The sequence below is a fragment of the Hyperolius riggenbachi genome, chromosome 7 (genome assembly GCF_040937935.1).
Source record: "Hyperolius riggenbachi isolate aHypRig1 chromosome 7, aHypRig1.pri, whole genome shotgun sequence".
NCBI classification, from domain to species: Eukaryota; Metazoa; Chordata; class Amphibia; order Anura; family Hyperoliidae; genus Hyperolius; species Hyperolius riggenbachi.
Genome location: NC_090652.1, coordinates 143,157,017 through 143,180,984, shown reverse-complemented (window position 1 = coordinate 143,180,984; position 23,968 = coordinate 143,157,017). Strand labels below are relative to the sequence as shown.

The following is a 23,968-nucleotide window of genomic DNA, read 5'->3' as shown; positions in this document are numbered from 1 at the left end:
TTAAGAAACAATTTCTCGCCGAGGTCTGCCGCTGATTACCACCAGCTGAGCTTGTAATACGGATAACAACAAGACAAGAACACATCATTCTGTTGCCGAGCTTAGTTTACTTGTACCTGAAGGCAGTCGCTAGCTAGAAACAGTCATAAAATATAAACTCTGGTCTCGGCTGGATAACAGACTGCTTGGTTTTTATCTCTAAAGGGATATACAGCACTTTTGCAGCAAACCTGGACCAAATGCTGGGCTAATTAATGTGCAATCACACTGGTTTTGTGGTTTTGGCCACTCTCACATGCCTGCAGCAGGCCCACTATTCTGAAAATCAGTTGTCAAACTCTGTCCTTGTCTACAAAATCTACTACAGAGAAAGATCCCCAACTATCCCCTATCCAACTATTCCCTATCCAACTATCCCCTATCCCCCAACTATCCCCAACTAATCCCTAGGTTGGGTGTTCCCCAACCCTGTCCTCAAGGCCCACCAACAGTGCATATTTTGAGGAAATCCACAAAGGTAGTTAACCAGCTTTGCTGAGACACTAATGACCTCACCTGTGAATGTTTGTGGCTTTCTGTACTGTTGGTGGGCCTTGAGGACAGGTTTGGGGAACTCTGCCCTATGGTTTTCAGAAATTGGCCTGCAATAGAAGAAGATTTATACAATACGTAGATGCTGTTCAAGCGATGCTGAAAAGTCTCCTTTTTAAACACTGAGTCCGAAGTAGCGGCATAACTACAATTCGAACCCCCAGCCTGCAAAACTTTGATGCCCCCCCCCCCCAAATGATCACACCCCTTTCCTTGGCTCCCCTTGGTTCCCTTCTTGGTTCTTCAAGGGTCATAAAACAAGCCTGGTCATCATGATCTACACACCCATAACAAATGTAGCAACAAAAACACCTGTTCTGGAGTATAGTCCCCTAGAGGAAGAGAAGATTAGTAGTTGGGACCCCAAATCAGCTCTGGGCCCCATGCGGTCAGGGGCTGGTCCGCTCCAGTTACTCCCCTGGTCTGAAGCCTTCATGGCAAACAACAGTGCTCTTCTATTTCATACGCAGTGGCAGCATACATTTAACGGGAACATGAAGTGATATATAACAATTTACACTTCCAGTCCTACATTGTACTCGCTTATGTACCTTCCTGCCAGTGTTCTATTTCAATTTCTAATTTGATCGACGTGTAATCTGACCAGAAGTTTTATCGTATGTACATATCCAAACTGCTCCCAATTGACAAAGGGATCAATTTTCTGATGATCACTTCACAAAATCAGTCTTTCAATTTATCAGAAACAGATTGAACATGTTGTAAATAATCATCCAATTCCCGTCAATCGGAAAGGAAATTGAATGGTCTGTACCTAGCATAAGAGTTAAAGAGTGCAGATCTCTAAATCTGAACATCATAACGCTCTCTTATAAGTAATTTCAGGTCATTTAAAGTGTACCTGTATAGAAAAAAAAGTGCCCCTATGGGGTACTCACCTTGACAGGGGAAGCCTCTGGATCCAAAAGAGACTTCCCCTGTCCTCCTCCGTCCCACCATTCCAACGCTGCCCCCCCCCAAAAAAAAGTATAGCCCTAAAGGGACTTAGCTAGCATGCATGCGTGACAAGGGCACTTTCGGGGGTCCCAGCGCAGGACCAAGAGGATGGAGGAGGACGGGGGAAGCCTTTTTAGGATACAGAGGCTTCGCTCTCCTTAGTGGAGTACCCCATAGGGGAGCCTTTTGTTATTACAGGTTAGCTTTAACTCTTGTGTGGCTGAGGGAAAAAAATTGAGAGCAGGGAACAGATAAAAGTAAAATAGTTCAAGATTGGTCTGCATAGGAGCAGAACCAACATTATTATTTTTTACCTGAGGCAGTAAAAATGGTAAGTTAAATTTGTATCCTTTTAAACCAAAATATGCCTGAAAGATTCCATGAAGTCTCTTTTAGGATTAGAACTATAGATACAACTGTTTCATCAATAGTTCATCAGTTTTAAATGTCCAATTTTAACTTCCAGTTTGCATTAGCACATAGTTATAGGGATAAATGTAGGATTACTGTGGTGCGTACTGTGCATATTCCAATGCAGTATATGCGCAGTAAGATCATAGTGTCAGAGATAGTGAAAAAACAGTGAGGGCAAGTGACTAAATAGAAGAGCTTACTGTTTTACAATCATATTGCACATGAGTGGCATTGTAATATGCAAAGTACGCACCACCGGGTTCAAGGATAAGAAGTCTGTCCGCGGATGAGCCTGTATGTCCTTCCTGGTGTGGTCCTCTTGTTGCTACGCTGTCATTAGACAAGACAAATAACATTTATATTGCGCTTTACTCCTGGCGGACTCAAAGTGCCAGAGCTGCAGCCACTAGGACGCGCTTTATAGGCAGTAGCAGTGTTAGGGAGACTTGCCTAAGGTCTCCTACTGAATAGGTGCTGGCTTACTGAACAGGCAGAGCCGAGATTCAAACCCTGGTCTACTGCATCAGAGGCAGAGCCCTTAACTATTACACCATCCAGCCACATTAGGACAGCATAGCTAGGTAGGAGCAATGGGTTTACAACTGTTGTTCCCTTGGAAGCTGTAGAGGACGTTAGAACAATCCATCTTCACTTCTACATCCCCACAGGTGGAGTACTCTTATTTTTTTCTAAGTTCTTCAGATTTCCTCCCGTGGCCTAATGAGTTCTGCCAATGTCCACTGGTAAGTGAATTTTCCAATGGATTGTATTACCAAAGACATTTCTGACATTTTTATTTTTCTTATGGTTGTATCACCTGCTTTAACCTATATTTATTTGCTATGTAAATATTTTTTTTTTTATTTGATCGCAATAGTGTAACCTTAACTAAAAAAAATGATGAGTTAAACAATGGTATCTATCCTCCTAATCCTAAAAAATGACTTGTGTTTAAAAACAAAAAAAAGTAGATTTATTGTTTTGTCTCTGCTCAATAACACACTGTTTCTGTGTCTCAGAGAGCTAAAATATATGAACTATTGACCTTTTTTATCTATCCTCTACTATCAAAAACTATACTCTGCCAGGAAAAAGCTTTATGGCTGCAATTCCTTCTCAGTGAGGATTATGCTAGAGTCCAAGTGGGTCCCGACTACAGAGAGACTGTCAGTTTCATAGCTGAATGTTAAATCTTTCTGGCAGAAAAAAAAGAAAAGGAACACAGCACAGTTATCTGAATGCTTGGTGCTGTATATACAAATGTCTAACCTCATCATGTCACAAGTCACTTACAGTTCCCTTTAAATATAACAGCAAATTGTGTGAGTAGCGCTATAGTCCTCCTCCAGTCACCTTTAGTAGCAATGAAAATGTTTCTGTGAAGGGTATTATAGGACTTTAAGAAAGATGGGGAGAATAACATCCCTTAATAATTTACTTGTTGTCTTTCCTTGACATTCCATGTCACAGTGTATTTGTGTTTAGTCTTTGTCCTGTTTTAGCAGATCTAGGAGATGATGATCGGTGTACGTTTAAAGCGTAAAACCTAAATAAATGCATCAATGCTCGCAATTCCTTTGTGAAAGGGAATGTGCCTGATTCATAGCCTCTGTCATCAGGTTATAAAGCATTGCTGTCGCCGCACCAAGCAGATTGTCACGTTCAGCGATGAGGAGCCAGACACAAATTGTTCACCAGACAACAGCGTCACAAATCATAGGGAGTCTGAGCAAAAATAATAACAAATACCGGTACATAAAGAAAAAATCAAACTTTCAGAAAACTGACAATTTCAGCACAAACATGGGCATCTAAACACTTAACAAGCAGAAACAGAGATGATGTATATCTGTAAGGTACACTTATCCATTTCTTTTTTGGTTTATTGTATAATGTACAGGAAGGTTAGCTAACATATATATTTTTCGGCACCATTTCTGAACAGTCTGTGTATCTTACGTAAGCCCTTGGATCTCTAAGAACAAAGCCTGTAGCATGCACTGAATGATGGAGAAGAGCATGGCCTTCCTATGCTAGATCAAAGCTGCATACACAATTTAACATTTCAATGGCTATACTGTGTGTATTGCCTGGATTCTGCAATTTGACAGGTTTGGAAAATAATTTGTCAGCTATTTATGGTTGTAACCAGCGCTGTAACTAACAGTGAGGAAGAGCAGTATTTAAAAGCAACCTGTCATTATTCTAAGCAGCACCTGTCTGGTGGAGACTGTTGTTGTTAGACTAACAAGCTGTGTGCTAGATGCAGGGGAACGTAGCACCTATTCTGCATCTCAGTAAGTAAGGACACCGCCTTAGAGCTAATATGTGGCTTATGAGCCATATAATATAGAAGCTCTTATTAGGCTTATACTATGAAAGCAGGGCTGCCTTTTCTGTGCTCAGTCCACAGGCATGCATCCCTTCCCTCTACCCTCACCTCTACAGGACGCTGCATCCTGCTTTGTCAATAACAATGCAGATGTCGATTTGTTAAGTTAAGCATAAAATAAGTTCCTAAAGAAAACTGTAAACATTGATAATTCCTATTTATTGATATTACCGCTACTGATCATCTCACATACAAGTGTCTTTTTGTAAATATAGAATTATTTTATCATATGGTTATGGATAGTATGATTTTTTTCAACACAAAATCCCAGCAAATCAGTACATTTTCCCACCACAAGATGGCAAGCTCCAATTGGAGACATTGTTGAAACTCTACAGCTCAGCAAATTTCAATACTTCTGAGAGTTAAGAGGAACTGTAACCAAGGATTTAACTTAATCCCAATCAGCAACTGATACCCCTTTCCCATGAGAAATGTTTACCTTTTCTTGAATAGATCTTTGGGGGCGGAGGCACGGGGATGGCTGATATTGTGTTGAAACCCCTCCCACAGTCTGATGTCAGGACCTAGGTCCTGACAGTTTCCTGCCTGTGAGCCTCGTTGCATTGTGGGAAATAGCAGCTGTATTCAACTGCAAGCCACCAGTATCTCCCTCTGTACATGTGTATATCTATGAAGAAAAACACCTTTTAGCTTATTGCATTGTTAGGGGGTGTGGTTATAGAAAATGGCAGTTGGTGCTGTCTGTTTATTTTTAATAAAAAACATATATCCAGGCACATCACATCTAGTTAGGACATTAAATAAGTTAAGGAAAGGGAGGAGCTGAAGGGGGTGTGGCTAGAAAACAGCAAAAATCTATTAACCCTTCGCACTCTTGCATGCAAATGTTCAAACAAATGCATTCACAGATTCACTCATCCAGGCACAACTGTTATCCCTACAGCTAAGTTAAAAGCCGGGGTTTTAGTTCACAGAAGAATGCATTCTTATGCTTAGTCACCTATACTGCGCAGAAGTACCCAGGTAAACATAGGTGTCCTAACTCTGGCCCTGTAACATGCATAGTGCAGACATGTGTGATGATCCGCTCAGCTGGCTGCACAGGCAGACAGCTGTTTGTCCATTCCTCTAGTCTGTGGGCTGCAGGTCTCTGAAACAGAGACCTGTCTTTCCATTGCAAGTTTCTGGTCCGTTCTCTTGCTGGGGAATTTGCATGCATTCGTTATGCAAATCCCCTACCTGCCTTCTTTGATGACTGGCACTATAAGAGCTTTATGTTTACCAGAAGGCTTTGCTGGTCATTTCCTTTCCATGGTCTGTTCCTGATGGACACTGCTGGAGTGTCAGCCATTGCTATCTAGTATAGTTAATTCCTGGGGGTTGCTTTAGGCTCCCCTTCTAGCCCAGTCAGGTTGTATTATCTGTATTGCCTGTTCTGTCTTGTCTTGCCTGTTGCCATTGTCCAGTCCCAAAGGTGGTCGACAGGAAATGGTTCTGATCTCTGTTCTTGGAGTATAGCTGGTGCAGCGGTTGCTACCAGCTATCTCTTTTGTTCTGTCTCCTGGGATCGCGCTAGCTACTTTTCGCTAGCGCTGGGGATCCTTCTGTTCTGTCTTCTGGGATCGCGCTAGCTACTTTTCGCTAGCGCTGGGATTCCTTCTGTTCTGCTACTCTGTACCTGGATCGCGCTAGCCACTTTTCGCTAGTGCTGTGGATCCTATCTCTCGCTTGTCCCTGTTTTCGTGTGTCTGTCTTGTCTGCTACGCTTGCTGGAGGCTTGGTGAGGTAACCGTTAAGCAAGCGCTCGCGTCCTCTGTTTCATGTTTGTCTGTCGATGGTTAGTTAGGCGTGCTTGTCTCTATTGTGCTTATCACGTGGAGACCGCGCATAACCGCGTGCACTGTTGCGAATGAGTGCGGTGTTCGCGGTTAGCTAGCGTTTGTTATTTTCCGTATCTCCTTATTGTATTATTTGCTGTGCCTTTGCTACCCTCGTATTCTATTCTGATCTGCCTTGTGTCACGTCTGGCGATCGCACCTCTTGCGATCGCGTTCCTATTTCATATCTGCTGTTGTGTGTGCGCGGTCGCGGGGTGGCGACTGGATTGGCGCACACACATACAACCTGTCCCTTTGCTCAATCTCATTCGCAATCGCCTCTCTTGCGATTGCGTTCTGCGCTTCGTACAATTCCTGTCTGGCACTTGTGGAGGTACAGAGGATTGGTTCCTCTGCACTCCCCAGCGCCATCTGCCGACAGGAATTTCCCTCTACAGGTGCGTAGCACCTTTTGCTGGGTGCCTGCAAATGTACGCTTGTGGAGGATTTCCGCCGTGTCAGCGCACGCGTTGTGCGCTGATCACGGAGAAAGTTCCACAATCGTTACAACATGCAACCACATTCATTGCATCAAACCTCTCAATGCATTAGGAGCACACATCCTGACGTCCTCTCGTGGGACAGATAGTGCATCTTACCAATCGCACAAGGGAGCTAACTTAATGTATCCATGTGCACCATGCATGTTTATTTTTATTGTCTGCCAGTAGTATAAACAATACCAATTGCCTGGCTCTCCTGCTGATGATTTTGGTATCAATGTCTGAAGCACAAACCTGAAACAAGCATATAGGTAATCTTGTCAGATTTTGGTCAGATTCATCTGATCTGCTGCATGTTTGTTCAAGGTCTAAAGTATAAGAGGCAAAGGATAAGCCGGACAGCCAAGTAATGTGCATTGTTTTAAAGAAAATTAATATGGCAGCCTCCATAACCCTCTCAGTTCATTTTCCCTTTAAGGGGAGTGAACAGGGTGGGTAAGAGTACTCACCAGGAGGGTGATAGAAGGAAGCATTACCACAATCCTGCCTCTTCCTGTTGGAAAATTTGAAGGGAAATGGGTAACAAAGAGAGGAACAGACAATGCACAGATGTATGTGGATCCAGCATGAACATACCTCTGATCATACCTTAGGTAGCTTTGCCTCTGGTCAAGGGTCCTTTAAAGTGAACCTGAACTCTTGCACAGGACAAAAGGAAAACCTAGAGCAATGCACCCTGTGTGTATTTAGAGAGTTTAGCCTGTCTAACTCCCCCTCATCTGTGTCTAATCACAAGTTGTAACTTGATCTCTCCACGTGTCACCTAACTGCCATGGCAGATAAGCTCATTTGAAAGCACAGGATGTTAACAATATAGACACACTGCGGATTTATTGCAGGATTTGTATCAGCTGTAACAAAGAAATGTTTTTCTTTAAAGGTTATTATGCTGTTGCGTATCTTTTAGAGAGGAGAGGAAGTTTTGAGTTCAGGTCCCCTGTAACCTCCCTGGCGGGCGGTACGCAGTTTCGGTGGCTGCGTCCGCAGGAGTAATTTTTTTAATAAAACTTGTTGTAAACCTTGTAGCTAGCACTAGGCTAGCTACCTGTGTCCCCCAAGTCCCCCCCCCCCCCCGCACCTCTCTGATCCCCCCGATCTCCAGCACTTATATTTACCCAGCCGCGATCCCGCGAGAGCCGCAGCCTCCCCAATCAGCTTCAGTTGTTGCTATGGCAACGTTCGGACATGACGTCTGACGTCATCAATGTCATGATGTCATGTGCATTCCCGATCCTCCCCATAGTGAAGTGTGGAGGTGATTGGAGAGGCTGCGCTATCGCAGGATCTGGCGGGTGGTACGTATAACGGCGGCGATCGGGGGGATCGGAGCAGATCGGAGGGACTTGGGGGACAGCTTAGCTACAAGGTTTACAACAAGTTTTATTCAAAAAATTCTTCCCGGGGCCGTGCAATCCTCTGCGGCGGCTACCCCGAGTGTAGGTCGGGGTTACCGCCAGGGAGGTTAAGAGCAAATCAGGAGCAGAAGCAGGTGTTAGGGTGTGAAGTAGTTTTTTTATAACCCTCAGCATCCTGCATCAGAATATAATCATCCACTCACTAGGATTGGGACTCTGAATATTTATATATTCTACTTCTTGGCTTTACAAGTTATGTGGCCAATAACACCATTCCTTATTACATGGATCTGAAGGTTTCCATGCATGGACTCTGTGCTTTTTTATGCTTTCAATGACAACCACCACAAACACTATATCAACTTACCACGGAACATCTGGCATAACATCACTATCAAACTTTGTCCTGAGTGCAGGGGTGTAACTAGAAATTACTTGGCCCCACTGAGAAACTTTGGATGCCGCCCCCCACCCCCCCAGGTAAACTGAGAGCCAATGTTATTCAATTGGCTAGCGCACACTTGAGTTTGGGGTTTTCCATGCAGATAAACACAGACAGCAGGCAGTGAAGCACTGCACACATTTTCTCTTTCAATTACATTAGCTTCTGTGATAAAACGTGCATGTTCTCACACATACAGACACACACAGCGCGCAGAAAACCCATACAGAAAACCGACAGACGAGTGTGCTCCCAGCCTCATCTTATTACACTCACTCTGTCCTCCTCTGATGAAGCAGAACTGGCTCTGCAGACTCTTCCAGCATCACTACAGTACACAGCACTTGGGGAGGGGTAGAGAGGTTGGGGGCTGGGTACTGTACACAAAAGATAGAGACAAATCTTTGTCTACAAAACTGTGTATGATTCATTATCAGTGGCTGAGCAGATGCAGTCATTAGAACAATTGTGCAGAGAGCAGAAAGATTTGTGTGTGTGTGTGTGTATGTATGTGTGTGTGGTAATGATGCTGGTTACTAAGCAGACCGTAGTGTTAAATTGATTAATACGTTTTAACAAAATTATTTGTGCCTTGTGTTGTACCTAGTTTTAATTTTTTCTGAACCTTTGTAACAACACAATTAACATTGGTCTGTCACATTAGCAAGCTTGCCAAAAGCTGATTACTTACACTGTTGTAATCATTAGAAAACTCTATAACTATTTCTCAAACTTCTAACAATATTACTTTAATGGACACTACTTTTTTGCCTGGTTCCTTCATTGCTCAGCTTGACGGTCCCGACTACTTCTTTGATTGACAACTGCATATTAAAGGACAATGTTGTATAAGTTGAACTGATATACGGTACTTTATTTCTGATTTAAAAAAAAAAAATGACCATCAGCTGCAAAAGGAGCCAAAGTCTAAAGTCCCTAATATGTATACATTCAATAAGGCTAATGTGAAAGATATTAAAGTGAACCTGGGGTGAAAATAAACAGATTGTATTTATTCTCCTAAAAATGATTTTTTTAGATATCCCATGGTTTAATTTTATATTTAAAAATTTACAAGGTATATTGAATGTTTTGTTGTCTCTGCTCATTGGCAGCCTATTAAGTATCCCTAAATGAAAATACATGATCAATTGAACTTTTTCTATCTCCCCCTGCTCTCAGAAGTTGTATTCTGCCAGGAAAACTTTTATGGCTTTAATTTGCTTATCATTGATGTTTACGATATTCTCGACAAGGTACTACCGACCAGAGAGAATTTTTAACTTCTATGCCTAAAAACGAGCTCTTTCAGGCAGCAAAATAAAACTAGTAAAACAGCCTGGTTATTGATATGTTTTGTACTGTACATACACATATTTATCTCATCATGTCACTTCGCCTCGGGTACACTTTAAGAATCACAACAAAAGTTAGATGGCGCTGCCTGAATAAAGCTAAAAAGATCCTGATACTGCCCACCTGCTGCTTCCCAGATGAGGTGGGTATCCCCCTCCTCCCACCTTAAAAAACACTACTTTCAAATCCTAATTATGGGTGCGCAGGTGCTGAATAATATGGATGGAGAATTAATCGATAATAAATGGATCAATATTTTATTATAAAAGTCAAAATTACATGCATAATGCACATGCATTACCCTCAATCACACTGTATCCACACATGCATGGGAGTCATATGGTGTCCATTAAAAAATGTGTAAATTACATATATACTTAGAGACTCCGCAGGGTTTTTCTTTAAAAATACTAAAAGACTGAAAGAGTATCTCTAATCAATCCCACAGTTCCGTGGCTGTTATCAGCTTTCCCTGTATATGTTTATGTCCCAAACAAATTGTTGTCCACAAATATGCACTATATATACTGTTTGGTGGGTTTTGAAAAAAAAGGTTGATGTCACCTGACACTGTGGTATTCCTGATGCTTAGTTCGTTTTGAACTCCCGACCTGGGTAGCAGCGAGCTACGCTTTGATCTCCGTGGCTCCACGTAGGTACTGGACGGTGTCACCGGCCGAGTTCTCCTATAGTCTCGCGGGAACTCGCCGGACTCTCCAGTCATACAACTCAGAGCGCTCCTGCGCGGTGACGTCACGTCTTTTCCCAGTGGTATGGAGCTGCGTATTGGTCCGCTCTATTTTGTGTTAAGCTCCGGGTTTTCACCTTGCTGTTTTGCGTTCCACGGCGCTTCCTGGATTGGATGCGTTCCACAGCGCTTCCTGGATTGCAAGAGTTGAAATAAACAGCAGATTTTTTAGCATCAACTTCAGATGTCAGTCAAACCTCCTAGTGCTCGGTACTTCAGCAGTCAATGGAGCGCCCCTACAGACTGACTTTGATTGACATGTTTCGACAATAACTATTGTCTTCCTCAGAATCAGTACCTCCTGTTCACTAGTGGCTTCCATCTTTATAAATCCTATAGGATCCTCCTCTTCCTCCTTTCTTTGTGCCGCCCCCTTTTCCCCTTTGTTCCTCTCCAAATAAAGTTATTCAATTACTCGAGTTAACATCTAGTGCAAAAAACCATTAGCTATATATATGCATATGGAACTTGCCTCAATATGCATGTATGTGATATTGCATACACGACCCGAAAGTCCATACATGGATACTTAGACTATACAGTGGGTAAGGAAAAAATAAAAAATAAAAATAAATAAATATAGATCAAAAAATGAGAATAGAGAAAAAATGAAAATAAATATAAATATAAAATTAAAATAATAATAATAAAAAACCAAAGGACACCAATGCTCCTCAGGATCACCATAATGACTCCCCTTACATACTATTACATAACTTACTCTATCATATACAGTCCTCATAAAAAGCCAAAGATTTCCATTTCCTCATTCAATCCCTTAGGAGCAAACTAGATAATTTGACCCCAGATGTAGAATGGAGTGTTCATGACGGTTCCTATGAGACCATAGATGCGACCGGTGTGGATGCAGCATCGCTTTCAGAACAAGAGGAAAGCGATGTAGATTGGAACGAGATAGCGAATACAGTGGGGGAAACACCTATTTCAGGGGCCCACTGGGGGGAGACCGTAGAAGATACCCCACAATATGGGACTGAGCAAAATAGATTTGTAGAATTAAGTACCATCATAGAAAATACGTTGGAAGAAGAATGGGAATCTCCCTCAATAAAGAATAATAATAAGAAAAAGGTTAACAACAGAAATAAAGATAAAAATAATCAAAAGAAAAACAAAACTAAAGAACGAATTAAACATAAAAAGAAACAAATGGAAGATACAAGTAAAGGGAAATATGAACAAAATAGTAACCCCCCTATGGAGGTTTATCCCAACATACCTGTACATAACAGATACTCCCCACTTGCCCTCAGAGAAGATAGATCTGGAGGGGTGGGTGGGGGGACGGTTTTCAGGAGATTTCCGCCCCACACTAGATCTAGAGGAAGAAGTCTTCAGGGTGAGTATGGTTCGGGGACCCAGGAAGTCAGACAGCAGAGACCCAATAGTAGATCAGAACCTGATACAGGGGGACCCCCACAGCACACTAGATCAAGAAACAACCCAAAGAGTCAATATCACCTCAGGACAGGGGCATGGAGAGATCCAGGTGAAAGCCAACATAGACCCCTCCGGAATACCTATAAAGAAAGAAGCCCAAATACGATAAAAAAAATATTTTTTAGCCAAAGGAACAGACTACCATCTCCCAAAAAACGGGGCAGGAAGAGGGGGTGTAGAGGAGGGAGGAGGTCCAAGACCAAAATACAGGTAGACATTACTGTTAAAACAGATCAAGAAAGGGGGATATTTAACCTCAGCACAGTGGAATTAAAAGAACCAGAAAAAGATGTACTAGAAAAAGGATTGAAATTTGCACCTACAGCAAAATTAAATAAATTTGAAACCTACATAGACATCAAAAGATATACCAGGAAATTGTGTCTAAAAGAATACTTCCAAAAAAAACCAATAGTACCAAAAGATAAGACCAGCTTCTTCCAACACACAACTCTAAAAAATCCCTCTCGTTTTCACCCCATAAATGAAATGAGTAAGGAAATGTTACTCTTTGAGAGAAATATTGAAAAGGGTCTAAGGAGAATAAAACCCCATCCCTCATTTTTGAGTAATCTAACTAAAAAAGAGAACCAGGCACTTAAAGACCTGCAGAATAACAAACAGGTGACAATAAGACCTGCCGACAAGGGGGGTGGAATTGTGATACAGGACACTAATGATTATAAACGAGAGGCATACAGGTTACTGAATGACACGACAACATATAGACGCCTTAAGAGTGATCCGAGTGGGATATTTGGCAAAGAAATGGAGACTTTTTTGAAAAGGGGTAAAGAGGAAGGTGTATTAAACATGAAGGAATTTGAGTTTGTTAATGTTGCATATCCAAGAACAGCATTGTTCTATCATATGCCAAAAATCCACAAATCTTTAGTGGATCCTCCAGGTAGGCCAATCGTATCGGGTATTGGATCATTGACCTCCAATCTATCAAAATATGTAGACACCTTTCTTCAAAAATATGTCAAAGGTACCCCAGCCTACCTGGAGGACTCCAGGCATGTTCTCAATCTTCTGAACGAGTTAAGGTGGGAGGAGAGTTGGATATTGGGTACTTTAGATGTTACAGCATTGTATACCGTGATTCAACACGATCACGGAGTACAGGCAGTGGAGTATTATCTTGCTCGGGATTCGGATTTAGAGATGGAACAGAAACAATTTATTGTGGATGCTATAAAATTCATACTCGGTCATAATTTTTTTGAATATGAGGGGGAGTGGTTCCTCCAGACGAGTGGGACGGCGATGGGGACCAGGTTCGCTCCGGGATATGCCAATTTGTTTATGGCGTATTGGGAGGCGGGCAATGTTTTCTGCCCGGATGGTCCCGGGGAGAGCCTGGTCCTATGGAAAAGGTTTATAGATGACGTCCTATTCGTCTGGAGGGGCACGGAGAGTTCCCTAAGAGACTTTCTGAGCAGCATTAATGACAACGATAGGAATATCCATTTCACAGCAACCACCAGTCGAGAAACCGTTAACTTTTTGGACCTGAAGATTTATGTAGAGGATGCATTTTTAAAAACCAGTACCTATAAAAAGCCCACTGATGTGAATGGCTATATCCTCGCGACAAGCTGCCACCTCCCTGTATGGCTCAATAATGTCCCAAAAGGACAATTTATCAGGTTAAAAAGAAATTGTACGGATGATAAACAGTACAGAAAGGAGAGAGACATATTGGGTGAACAATTCCAACAAAAAGGGTACGATGAAAAAATAATCGAGCAGGCGAAACAAGCCGTAGAACAACTAAATCGTAAAGATCTCCTTGTTAAAAGATGTAGAGATACAACTAAGGATCATAGTTCAAAGATTAATCTTAAATACTCTGCACAGAGCCATGCAGTCAAAAAATTGATCGCGAAACACTGGCATATATTAAGAGAAGATAGGTCTTTGAATGAATTATTGTCTGATTATCCAGAATTTATCTATAGGAAACCTGGGAATGTAGGTCTAATGGTTGCAACAGCAGCCATGAACCAGAAAGATAAAGTACAATTACAGTCAGGTGGCGGATTTGTAAGATGTGGGAGATGTAAAAACTGTCAGAGTACCCAGGGCTATAAAAAGATTGAAACAGTAGAAGGCCCATCAGAAAAGTATACTATTAAACAGTTGATAACTTGTGACACTAAGGGGGTTATATACTGTCTAATTTGTCCCTGTGGGAAAAAATATATTGGACGAACAAAAAGAGAGCTCCATAAAAGGATAGGGGAGCATTTTAACAATATACGGAAAGGCTGGGTTGAACATCCCCTCTCTAAACATTTTAAGAAATACCATGCTTGCAGTGTACATAAAATAATATATTTTGGTATTGAGGTGATCAAGCGGGACACAAGGGGAGGGGACTTTATAGCCAAGGTGTCTAGAGCTGAAAGCAGATGGATCTTCAACTTGGAATCCCTTGCTCCTAAGGGATTGAATGAGGAAATGGAAATCTTTGGCTTTTTATGAGGACTGTATATGATAGAGTAAGTTATGTAATAGTATGTAAGGGGAGTCATTATGGTGATCCTGAGGAGCATTGGTGTCCTTTGGTTTTTTATTATTATTATTTTAATTTTATATTTATATTTATTTTCATTTTTTCTCTATTCTCATTTTTTGATCTATATTTATTTATTTTTATTTTTTATTTTTTCCTTACCCACTGTATAGTCTAAGTATCCATGTATGGACTTTCGGGTCGTGTATGCAATATCACATACATGCATATTGAGGCAAGTTCCATATGCATATATATAGCTAATGGTTTTTTGCACTAGATGTTAACTCGAGTAATTGAATAACTTTATTTGGAGAGGAACAAAGGGGAAAAGGGGGCGGCACAAAGAAAGGAGGAAGAGGAGGATCCTATAGGATTTATAAAGATGGAAGCCACTAGTGAACAGGAGGTACTGATTCTGAGGAAGACAATAGTTATTGTCGAAACATGTCAATCAAAGTCAGTCTGTAGGGGCGCCCCATTGACTGCTGAAGTACCGAGCACTAGGAGGTTTGACTGACATCTGAAGTTGATGCTAAAAAATCTGCTGTTTATTTCAACTCTTGCAATCCAGGAAGCGCTGTGGAACGCATCCAATCCAGGAAGCGCCGTGGAACGCAAAACAGCAAGGTGAAAACCCGGAGCTTAACACAAAATAGAGCGGACCAATACGCAGCTCCATACCACTGGGAAAAGACGTGACGTCACCGCGCAGGAGCGCTCTGAGTTGTATGACTGGAGAGTCCGGCGAGTTCCCGCGAGACTATAGGAGAACTCGGCCGGTGACACCGTCCAGTACCTACGTGGAGCCACGGAGATCAAAGCGTAGCTCGCCGCTACCCAGGTCGGGAGTTCAAAACGAACTAAGCATCAGGAATACCACAGTGTCAGGTGACATCAACCTTTTTTTTCAAAACCCACCAAACAGTATATATAGTGCATATTTGTGGACAACAATTTGTTTGGGACATAAACATATACAGGGAAAGCTGATAACAGCCACGGAACTGTGGGATTGATTAGAGATACTCTTTCAGTCTTTTAGTATTTTTAAAGAAAAACCCTGCGGAGTCTCTAAGTATATATGTAATTTACACATTTTTTAATGGACACCATATGACTCCCATGCATGTGTGGATACAGTGTGATTGAGGGTAATGCATGTGCATTATGCATGTAATTTTGACTTTTATAATAAAATATTGATCCATTTATTATCGATTAATTCTCCATCCATATTATTCAGCACCTGCGCACCCATAATTAGGATTTGAAAGTACACTTTAAGAATCGCCAGTATGTTTGTGGGCTATACATGGAGGAAAGTTATACAATAGCAAGAGAACTTGCAAGCTTCCAGCACAAGGTTGCCTAATTATAAAAAGTACCACCCTATAGAAAATTCACAGTTTATGAAAAACAGTTTTTTTCTTTCATAGCGTTGCATTTGTTTTCGAAACACTTTATATGAATCTGGCATACTTAAAAAACTGTGAACCATTCTGAAAAATAAGTATTTTGTCTGAAATGTGCCACACAAATAGATTCAGAAATCTTTGGGCAGTAACCCCAGTTTTATCTGGTTTTTTTAAGGATTTTGAAACCTTCTCTTTATCTTCCAATTTAAAATAAGTTTGACAGCAATGAGCAAAGTTTCATGTGCATGGATAATTAGGCACATAAAGTAATGCATTTCTGTAATTTATGCATAAATGTATGCATTAAACATTACCAAATACTTAATGAGAGCCTTTCTACAGCCTCTCATGTGTGTCTTGTAGAGCTACACACTGTAGGCTTTTTCTGAAGAAGTGCTTTGTTTTATGAAAGTAAGACTTCCTCTAGCTCTGAACGGCTTGTTTGCACGGGCGTAGCAATAATTTTGTGACCTCCCCCCCCCCCCCCCCCCCATTCCTGGTGGAGGCCTGGTCCTGTGCCGAAGTGCAGGGTCAGGGTGGATCAATATTTTACCTTCTTGCAGCAGGTGGAGTGACAGGTCTTCTCTCCTCTCTTCACTGTAGCCACTATGCAACCTATTTCCTTCTCATTCTTATCTCTGCATTGGAGCAGCAGGAATATTGGCTGTGCGATGACTACAGGAAAGAGAGGAGTGTAGGACCTCACTCTGCTCGCTGAAAGATAGTAAAGTATCCCTCTGCTCCGCTCTGTTCTACAGTTGCTGAGGGGGCCAGTTGAAGGCCCACTAATGCACTGCGATGGGGGATTAGGGTAACAAAGGTTTTGCCTTCCTAATTCATTACTTCTTATCACAACTAAACAATCTATGGCCTCTTGCACACTGCAAGTGATTCCGTTTCAGATTCCGCTTTTTAATCAGTTTTTACATCTGATTCAGATTCAGATTTGCAGTTTGCTCCCTGCACACTGCAAATCGGAATCTAAGGCCTAGTCCACACTAGGTCCGGAAACTTATCCGTGGCTGCGTTTTTCAAACCGGATGAAAAACGGAGTCCCGGATACTAATGTTGAAAATAGCAGCCAGCCTCACCCAAGTAAAAAACGGATCCGTCTGCGTTTGCGGGGACCCGTTTTCAAAACCTGAACGGAAGGTCCGGATCTGCTGCATTTTCACGGACCACGGATACACGGATGGGTAGCGCAAAGCAATGGGAAAACGCATCTCCATCTCCACAGGCAAAATAGCACCAAAAACGGATGACAAAACGGAAAGCCTGAACTTCCTTCTCCTCCCCTCAACGTCATCTCTGACAGCTTCCTGTTTACGAGCTGGGAGAGACACGAGTGCAGCCATCATGCCCAGGAGCTTCATCAATGTGGAGGACTTCATTATGGCCGTCCAAGAGCGGCCAGAGCTGTACGATAAGAAGAATGACCTCTATAGTGACCTACAGCATGCCAGGAGGGTATGGGAGGAGATCACAAAACAATTTGTTCCTGAGTATGACAAGTTTCCATCCAGGAAGCAGGCCAAGGAACGTAAGTGTGCCCCCTCATATCTGTGTGGTTTGAAATACATGTTTTTAAGTAATCTAAATGCCACTCTCTGCCCCCCCCCCCCTCCAGTGTCTCCTAAACTGCCACTCTTTAGCCCCCCACCGTCCCCTCCCCCCCCTCAATCTACCCCCCCTCAGTGTCTCAAAAATGCTCTGCCCCCCTGAAGTGTCTCCTAAACTGCCACTCTCTGCCCCCCACCGTCCCCTCCCCCCCCCCTCAATCTACCCCCCCCTCAGTGTCTCAAAAATGCTCTGCCCCCCTGAAGTGTCTCCTAAACTGCCACTCTCTGCCCCCCACCGTCCCCTCCCCCCCCCCTCAATCTACCCCCCCCTCAGTGTCTCAAAAATGCTCTGCCCCCCTGAAGTGTCTCCTAAACTGCCACTCTCTGCCCCCCACCGTCCCCTCCCCCCCCCCTCAATTTAGCCCCCTCAGTGTCTCAAAAATGCTCTGCCCCCCTGAAGTGTCTCCTAAACTGCCACTCTCTGCCCCCCACCGTCCCCTCCCCCCCCCCCCCTCAATCTAGCCCCCTCAGTGTCTCAAAAATGCTCTGCCCCCCTGAAGTGTCTCCTAAACTGGCTTCCCCAGTGCCACACATGTTGCATTTATAAGAACACTCATCTGTAAAAAGTTTAGAAAAAGTTTATTAAACAAAGAAAGAAACAATTAAAAATTTACATATAAAATGTGTAACTAAAAACAGCGTAATCAACCCCCCCCCCATCACCCACCCACTAAAAAAAACAAAAACAAGTACAGCAACAACAATGTCCACTCAAAGAGGCACAATAATGTCTTGGTATGGGAAGTACCCCTCCGGCGACAAGAAGTACTGTGCCAACCGATCCCGATTCCTCTGGGCCTGAACCCTACCCCTTGTCGCATACCGGCGAATTTGGGGCAAGTAGTCCATGTCGGCATGCTGGAGATTGTACCCTTGCTCCTGTCGAACAAAGTTGTGGAGGATGCAAGCTGCTTTAACTACAGCTGTGGCGTTGGCAGGGCTCAGCTGTAGTGGCGAGTGGAACATCCTCCACTTGTTCGACATGATGCCAAATGTACACTCCACCATCCTACGAGCCCTTGTCAACCGGTAATTGAACACGCGTTGCTGGCGGCCGAGGCCTCTCATCCCATACGGCCGCATGACATGGTGTGACAAGGCAAAGGCCTCGTCGCCAACAAACACGTAGGGGTAGCTGGGCGATGTTCTTCCAGGCCATGGCTTGTCCCCGGGGATGTCCAGCCGGTCCTCATTCAGTAGTCCATGTAACCTGGAGCGCCGGAATATCCCCGAGTCACTTGAACCGCCGTAGGAGCCAACGTCGACGTATACAAACTTGTAGTCTGCGTCGGCTACAGCAAGGAGTACCAAACTAAAGTACTTTTTATAATTAAAATACAGACTCCCACTCCTCGCTGGATTCTGTAGCCGCACATGTTTGCCGTCAATGGCTCCTAGGCAGTTTGGGAAGTTGCACCTATCCCAGAACAGTTCAGCAACCTCTATCCACTTTTTAGAGTCGGGAACCGGCATGTACTTCTCGACGAGCTTGCTCCAGATCACCCGGCTTGTCCTGTTCACGATGTTGGCGACGGTGCTTTTGCCCACTCTGAATGTTAGATGTAAACTTGCATAGCTTTGTCCCGTCGCAAGGAACCTGAAATGAAATGACAACATATTGTTTGTTTGTTGTTTACACAGTTGAAAAAATGAAGACAAAATGGCGAAGTATACGGGACAGTTTTGTCAAGGAACTTAAGGTGGAGAAAGACGAACAGAGGAGTGGAAGTGGGGCATCGAAAAGGACTCCATATTGCCACACTCGCCTTCTTTCATTCTTACGACCACTCGTACAAGCGCGAGGGTGAGTGAGTGACGTTTGCAACTTGAAATTGCTGTTATGTGTATGCTCTCCCACAACAGTTTAATCTTTGTAGTTCAATTTTTTTTTTTTGTAAACACCGATGCGCCTCTACTTTTCACACATGTAACCATTGCTGTTTATTTTCTACCCACAGTACTGAAGATAATTTTGATGCACTCATGGATGATTCTAATGAAGCACCTGCCGCGACAAATAGGGATTCGTCCCCTGAACATTCCTTTGAAGACTTGACAACCATCAACGTGGATGACATAGTAGAGGATGATTCTATGACATCTGAGTCACCAACCCCTTCCACATCTACTCCACGGCCAGACGCACAACCTGCCACCGACAAAGCAAATGCTGAAACCACTCGTTCAGAAGCCAGACGACCAGCTGTTCGCCCTACAAGTGCTCGTGGACAGAGCAGAACAGCTAATGTTCAGATGGCTGGAGCTGTTTCAAGTTTGGTGGGAATGATGCGCAATCAAGAAAGTATGGTTTCACGAAGACTACAGGATCCAAGTTCTGGTCTATCACAACAATATTTGCAACACATAGAAATGCTAAAAAATCAATTAGATGAATCCAACCAAGTACTCCAAAAGGAAAGGCAGATGTTTCAGGAGCAGATTCAATCTCTACACATGCAGCATCGCCACGAGATTGACCGGATAATGCAACACCAGAACAGCCAAGTGTACTACTCGGTGATGTCACTTTTGCCTTTCATGGAACAAGTGCCACGACATCGTTTAATACAGTGCCAGTGTAGTTTGCTTGAGTGTATCAAAAGTCATTTTGAATTCTCAACTGCAACAAGTAGGCCACCTAGCGCATGGCAACCTTCTCACACTCAGCCATACCAGGGTCCATCTCCCTCTCAGTCATACCAGAGTTATCAGCAAGGCCCTTCCTTCCCTCCCTCTCAAGCAGATGAACGTCCCGTTTATACTCAGCTAGGTGGCAGTATGCAACCCAGCCCCCTTAATACGTCTCCCCAGCAAATAGGTGGAAACTACTCTTTGTTTCATGAACAAGATCCTAAAAAGTAGGATTTGCTGCTCATGTCCAATGTCCCACACCCCCTGGTTCACTAGATTTGCTACCTGCCTTTGAAGGCCTTGTGATCAACACATGCCCAACGTAGCTTTCCATCAGCACGACAAAGGGATGAAGTTGATCCTAGGCCTTCAATGGCAGGTAGCTCAATCTACTGAGGCAGGCAGTGTGTGAGATCCACCTTGTGAGCAACATTGTTGACATTTTATAGAAATTTTAAGATGTGTTCTAGGTACTGCACTTAAATTACCTTGCACTATAGAGCTTTGATGCTCATGGCCAATGTCCCACACCCCCTGGTTCACTAGATTTGCTACCTGCCTTTGAAGGCCTTGTGATCAACACATGCCCAACGTAGCTTTCCATCAGCACGACAAAGGGATGAAGTTGATCCTAGGCCTTCAATGGCAGGTAGCTCAATCTACTGAGGCAGGCAGTGTGTGGGATCCACCTTGTGAGCAACATTGTTGACATTTTATAGAAATTTTAAGATGTGTTCTAGGTACTGCACTTAAATTACTTTGCACTATAGAGCTTTGATGCTCATGGCCAATGTCCCACACCCCCTGGTTCACTAGATTTGCTACCTGCCTTTGAAGGCCTTGTGATCAACACATGCCCAACGTAGCTTTCCATCAGCACGACAAAGGGATGAAGTTGATCCTAGGCCTTCAATGGCAGGTAGCTCAATCTACTGAGGCAGGCAGTGTGTGGGATCCACCTTGTGAGCAACATTGTTGACATTTTATAGAAATTTTAAGATGTGTTCTAGGTACTGCACTTAAATTACTTTGCACTATAGAGCTTTGATGCTCATGGCCAATGTCCCACACCCCCTGGTTCACTAGATTTGCTACCTGCCTTTGAAGGCCTTGTGATCAACACATGCCCAACGTAGCTTTCCATCAGCACGACAAAGGGATGAAGTTGATCCTAGGCCTTCAATGGCAGGTAGCTCAATCTACTGAGGCAGGCAGTGTGTGGGATCCACCTTGTGAGCAACATTGTTGACATTTTATAGAAATTTTAAGATGTGTTCTAGGTACTGCACTTAAATTACTTTGCACTATAGAGCTTTGATGCTCATGGCCAATGTCCCACACCCCCTGGTTCACTAGATTTGCTACCTGCCTTTGAAGGCCTTGTGATCAACACATGCCCAACGTAGCTTTCCATCAGCACGACAAAGGGATGATGTTGATCCTAGGCCTACAATGGCAGATAGCTCAATCTACTGAGGCAGGCAGTGTGTGGGATCCACCTTGTGAGCAACATTGTTTACATTTTATAGAAATTTTAAGATGTGTTCTAGGTACTGCACTTTAAATTACTTTGCACTACTGATGTTTGCTGCTCATGGCCAATGTCCCCCCCCCCCCCCCCGGGGTCAATAGAGCTAATCTTTCTCCCTGAACAGCAGATAGCAAAGACAATTGTCTATTGTCCAAGCTGGGCTGACCCCGGTCATGTGCAAGACATGTGTTCTGGGGGGAAGGGGAAAACAAAGACACAAAATGTAAAGACTTGAATGCCTGAACAGCAAGTACATGTTCTGAACCTGTCTCTTCCAGGTTGGAAGGAGAACTTTATAACCTACCATGTTGGTAGTTTTTCAATAAAAACTCCAAAAAAAATAAAGTTTTTGTTTGTTTACAAAATTGTCTCCTCATCAATACAAAATGAAAAGTGGTATAGGTAAAGCAGACATTACTTACCGCAAGGTGATCAGAAGTTGTTCCTCTGGGGTGATGGACTTCCGCAACCTGGTGTCTTTCTTCTGAAGATGGGGCCTCAACATCTCCAGAAGTTTATCAAAGCTTCAAAAAGGAAAGGAAAACACCATTAGCAATGTGACAAATATGGGAACAGGACAAGGTAAAGTATAGGTAAAATTGTTAATCAAGTGTACTTACACACTCACAGACATCCGGCAGTAGTTGAAGAACTTTGGTGGGTGTCGTCTGAGGTCTCTGTAGAGCTGAGAGAACTGCCCTTTCCTCTCCCTCTCTTGTAACAGGGGATGCACCCACCACCGTCTCCGACTTGACTCCAGGAGGTTTCCGGCATAGTACAGCAGGACACCCAGCCAGGCTAGGTTAAGCCAGTACATAAAGACAATGGGGTCCATGGCCTTGGCTGGGCAGCAGTGCTGGAGTGGCTGGAGTGCTCTCCTGCTGGAATGTGCTGAAAACAGGTGTTTCACACAATAGACATCAAAGCCACTCCCAAAACACTCCCCTGTACATTAAAAATATCCTTACATGGTGCTCATCTACTTTCTTTACAGAAAAACCACTCCCACTTCCCTGCTATTGTTCCAAATCCACTCCCACAGCCACCGCAACTACATTCCCCATGCTCAAAAAAGGTTATTTAACCTTTTTTTTGAAAACATTAACCACACCCATGTCCTGCCCACTGAATTGACCACACCCATGTCCTGCCCATTGAATTACCATTCAAATTTATTGATTATTGTCCCAAAAACTCCTCCCTTTTGGCTTCAATTCCATTGAAAGGCATAGAAACGTTTTCTGTCCGTTTTTTGGGGTTAAAAACGGACCGGAAACGGATGCAAAACGGATGCACTTTTTGGTAAAACGGATCCGTTTGCGTTCCGCGGGAGTTCCCCTGAGCACGGACTGCTGCATCCGTCCTGCAACTGGGTCTAGTGTGGACCTAGCCTAAATCAGATGTAAAAACTGATTAAAAAGCGGAATCTGAATCGGAATCACTTGCAGTGTGCAAGAGGCCTAAGTCTTGTTTTTTTCGCCGTCTGATTAGGCTTTCTTTGGGGGGAAGGGGGGGGATACTTTTTGTTAACCATTATTTTATTCTAACACACTTTATTTGTCCTGGTTATTGTAACATTTTTTTAAAATTTTCCCTAGTACAATGTATACTAAACACAAAAAGTTGAAGGCGCACCCTCTGGACTGGTTGGCGTGCCCGGACTCCTACTCCTGTGTCCCCAGGAGTATACTCCGTTGCATCAAAGAATGAGTTTCGAGCACTAGGCCCTTTCTCAAATTGCAATAACCATCATGGCTATTGCAATTTGAGAAAGGGCATAGTGCTCGAAACAGCGGTCTGTCATTGCAGCCTACACCATAAAAGAGCTATAAAATACTTGGGTGGTGCCGACTCATTCTTTGATGCAATCTAGTACAATGTATGGCGTCAATATTTTATTTGGAAATAAAAGTGCATGTTTTTTGAGTTGTGCATCCATCCCTAATTACAAGCCCATAATTTAAAAAGTAATTGTAATTTCTTAAAATACATATGAAAAAAAGTTCAGTCCCTAAGGTAACTATTTATGTATATTTTTAATTGTATATTTGTATTTATTTATTTTACAAAAAACATTTTTGGGGAGTGTGGGGGGTAAGGGGTTGATTTTAAATGTAAAAAAAAGTCTGTGTATGAAAAGAAGTTTGTAAATGTAATTTTACTATTTGGCCACAAGATGTCCTCGTGG

The 23,968-nt window shown here is 43.1% G+C and overlaps 2 protein-coding genes across 2 annotated transcripts in view; one reads left to right on the top strand and one right to left on the bottom strand.

The window, feature by feature from the left end:
• Nucleotides 1–23,968, bottom strand: part of SHISA9 (shisa family member 9) — a 628,900-nt gene that overhangs the window by 584,007 nt on the left and 20,925 nt on the right. The gene's annotated exons all lie outside the window — the stretch shown is intronic.
• On the top strand, nt 17,062–20,480 carry LOC137525295 (uncharacterized). The gene is made up of 3 exons (XM_068246351.1): nt 17,062–17,539; nt 19,260–19,422; nt 19,577–20,480. Exons 1-3 carry the CDS (start codon nt 17,209–17,211, stop codon nt 20,478–20,480), a joined length of 1,398 nt encoding a protein of 465 aa, XP_068102452.1. The 5' UTR covers nt 17,062–17,208.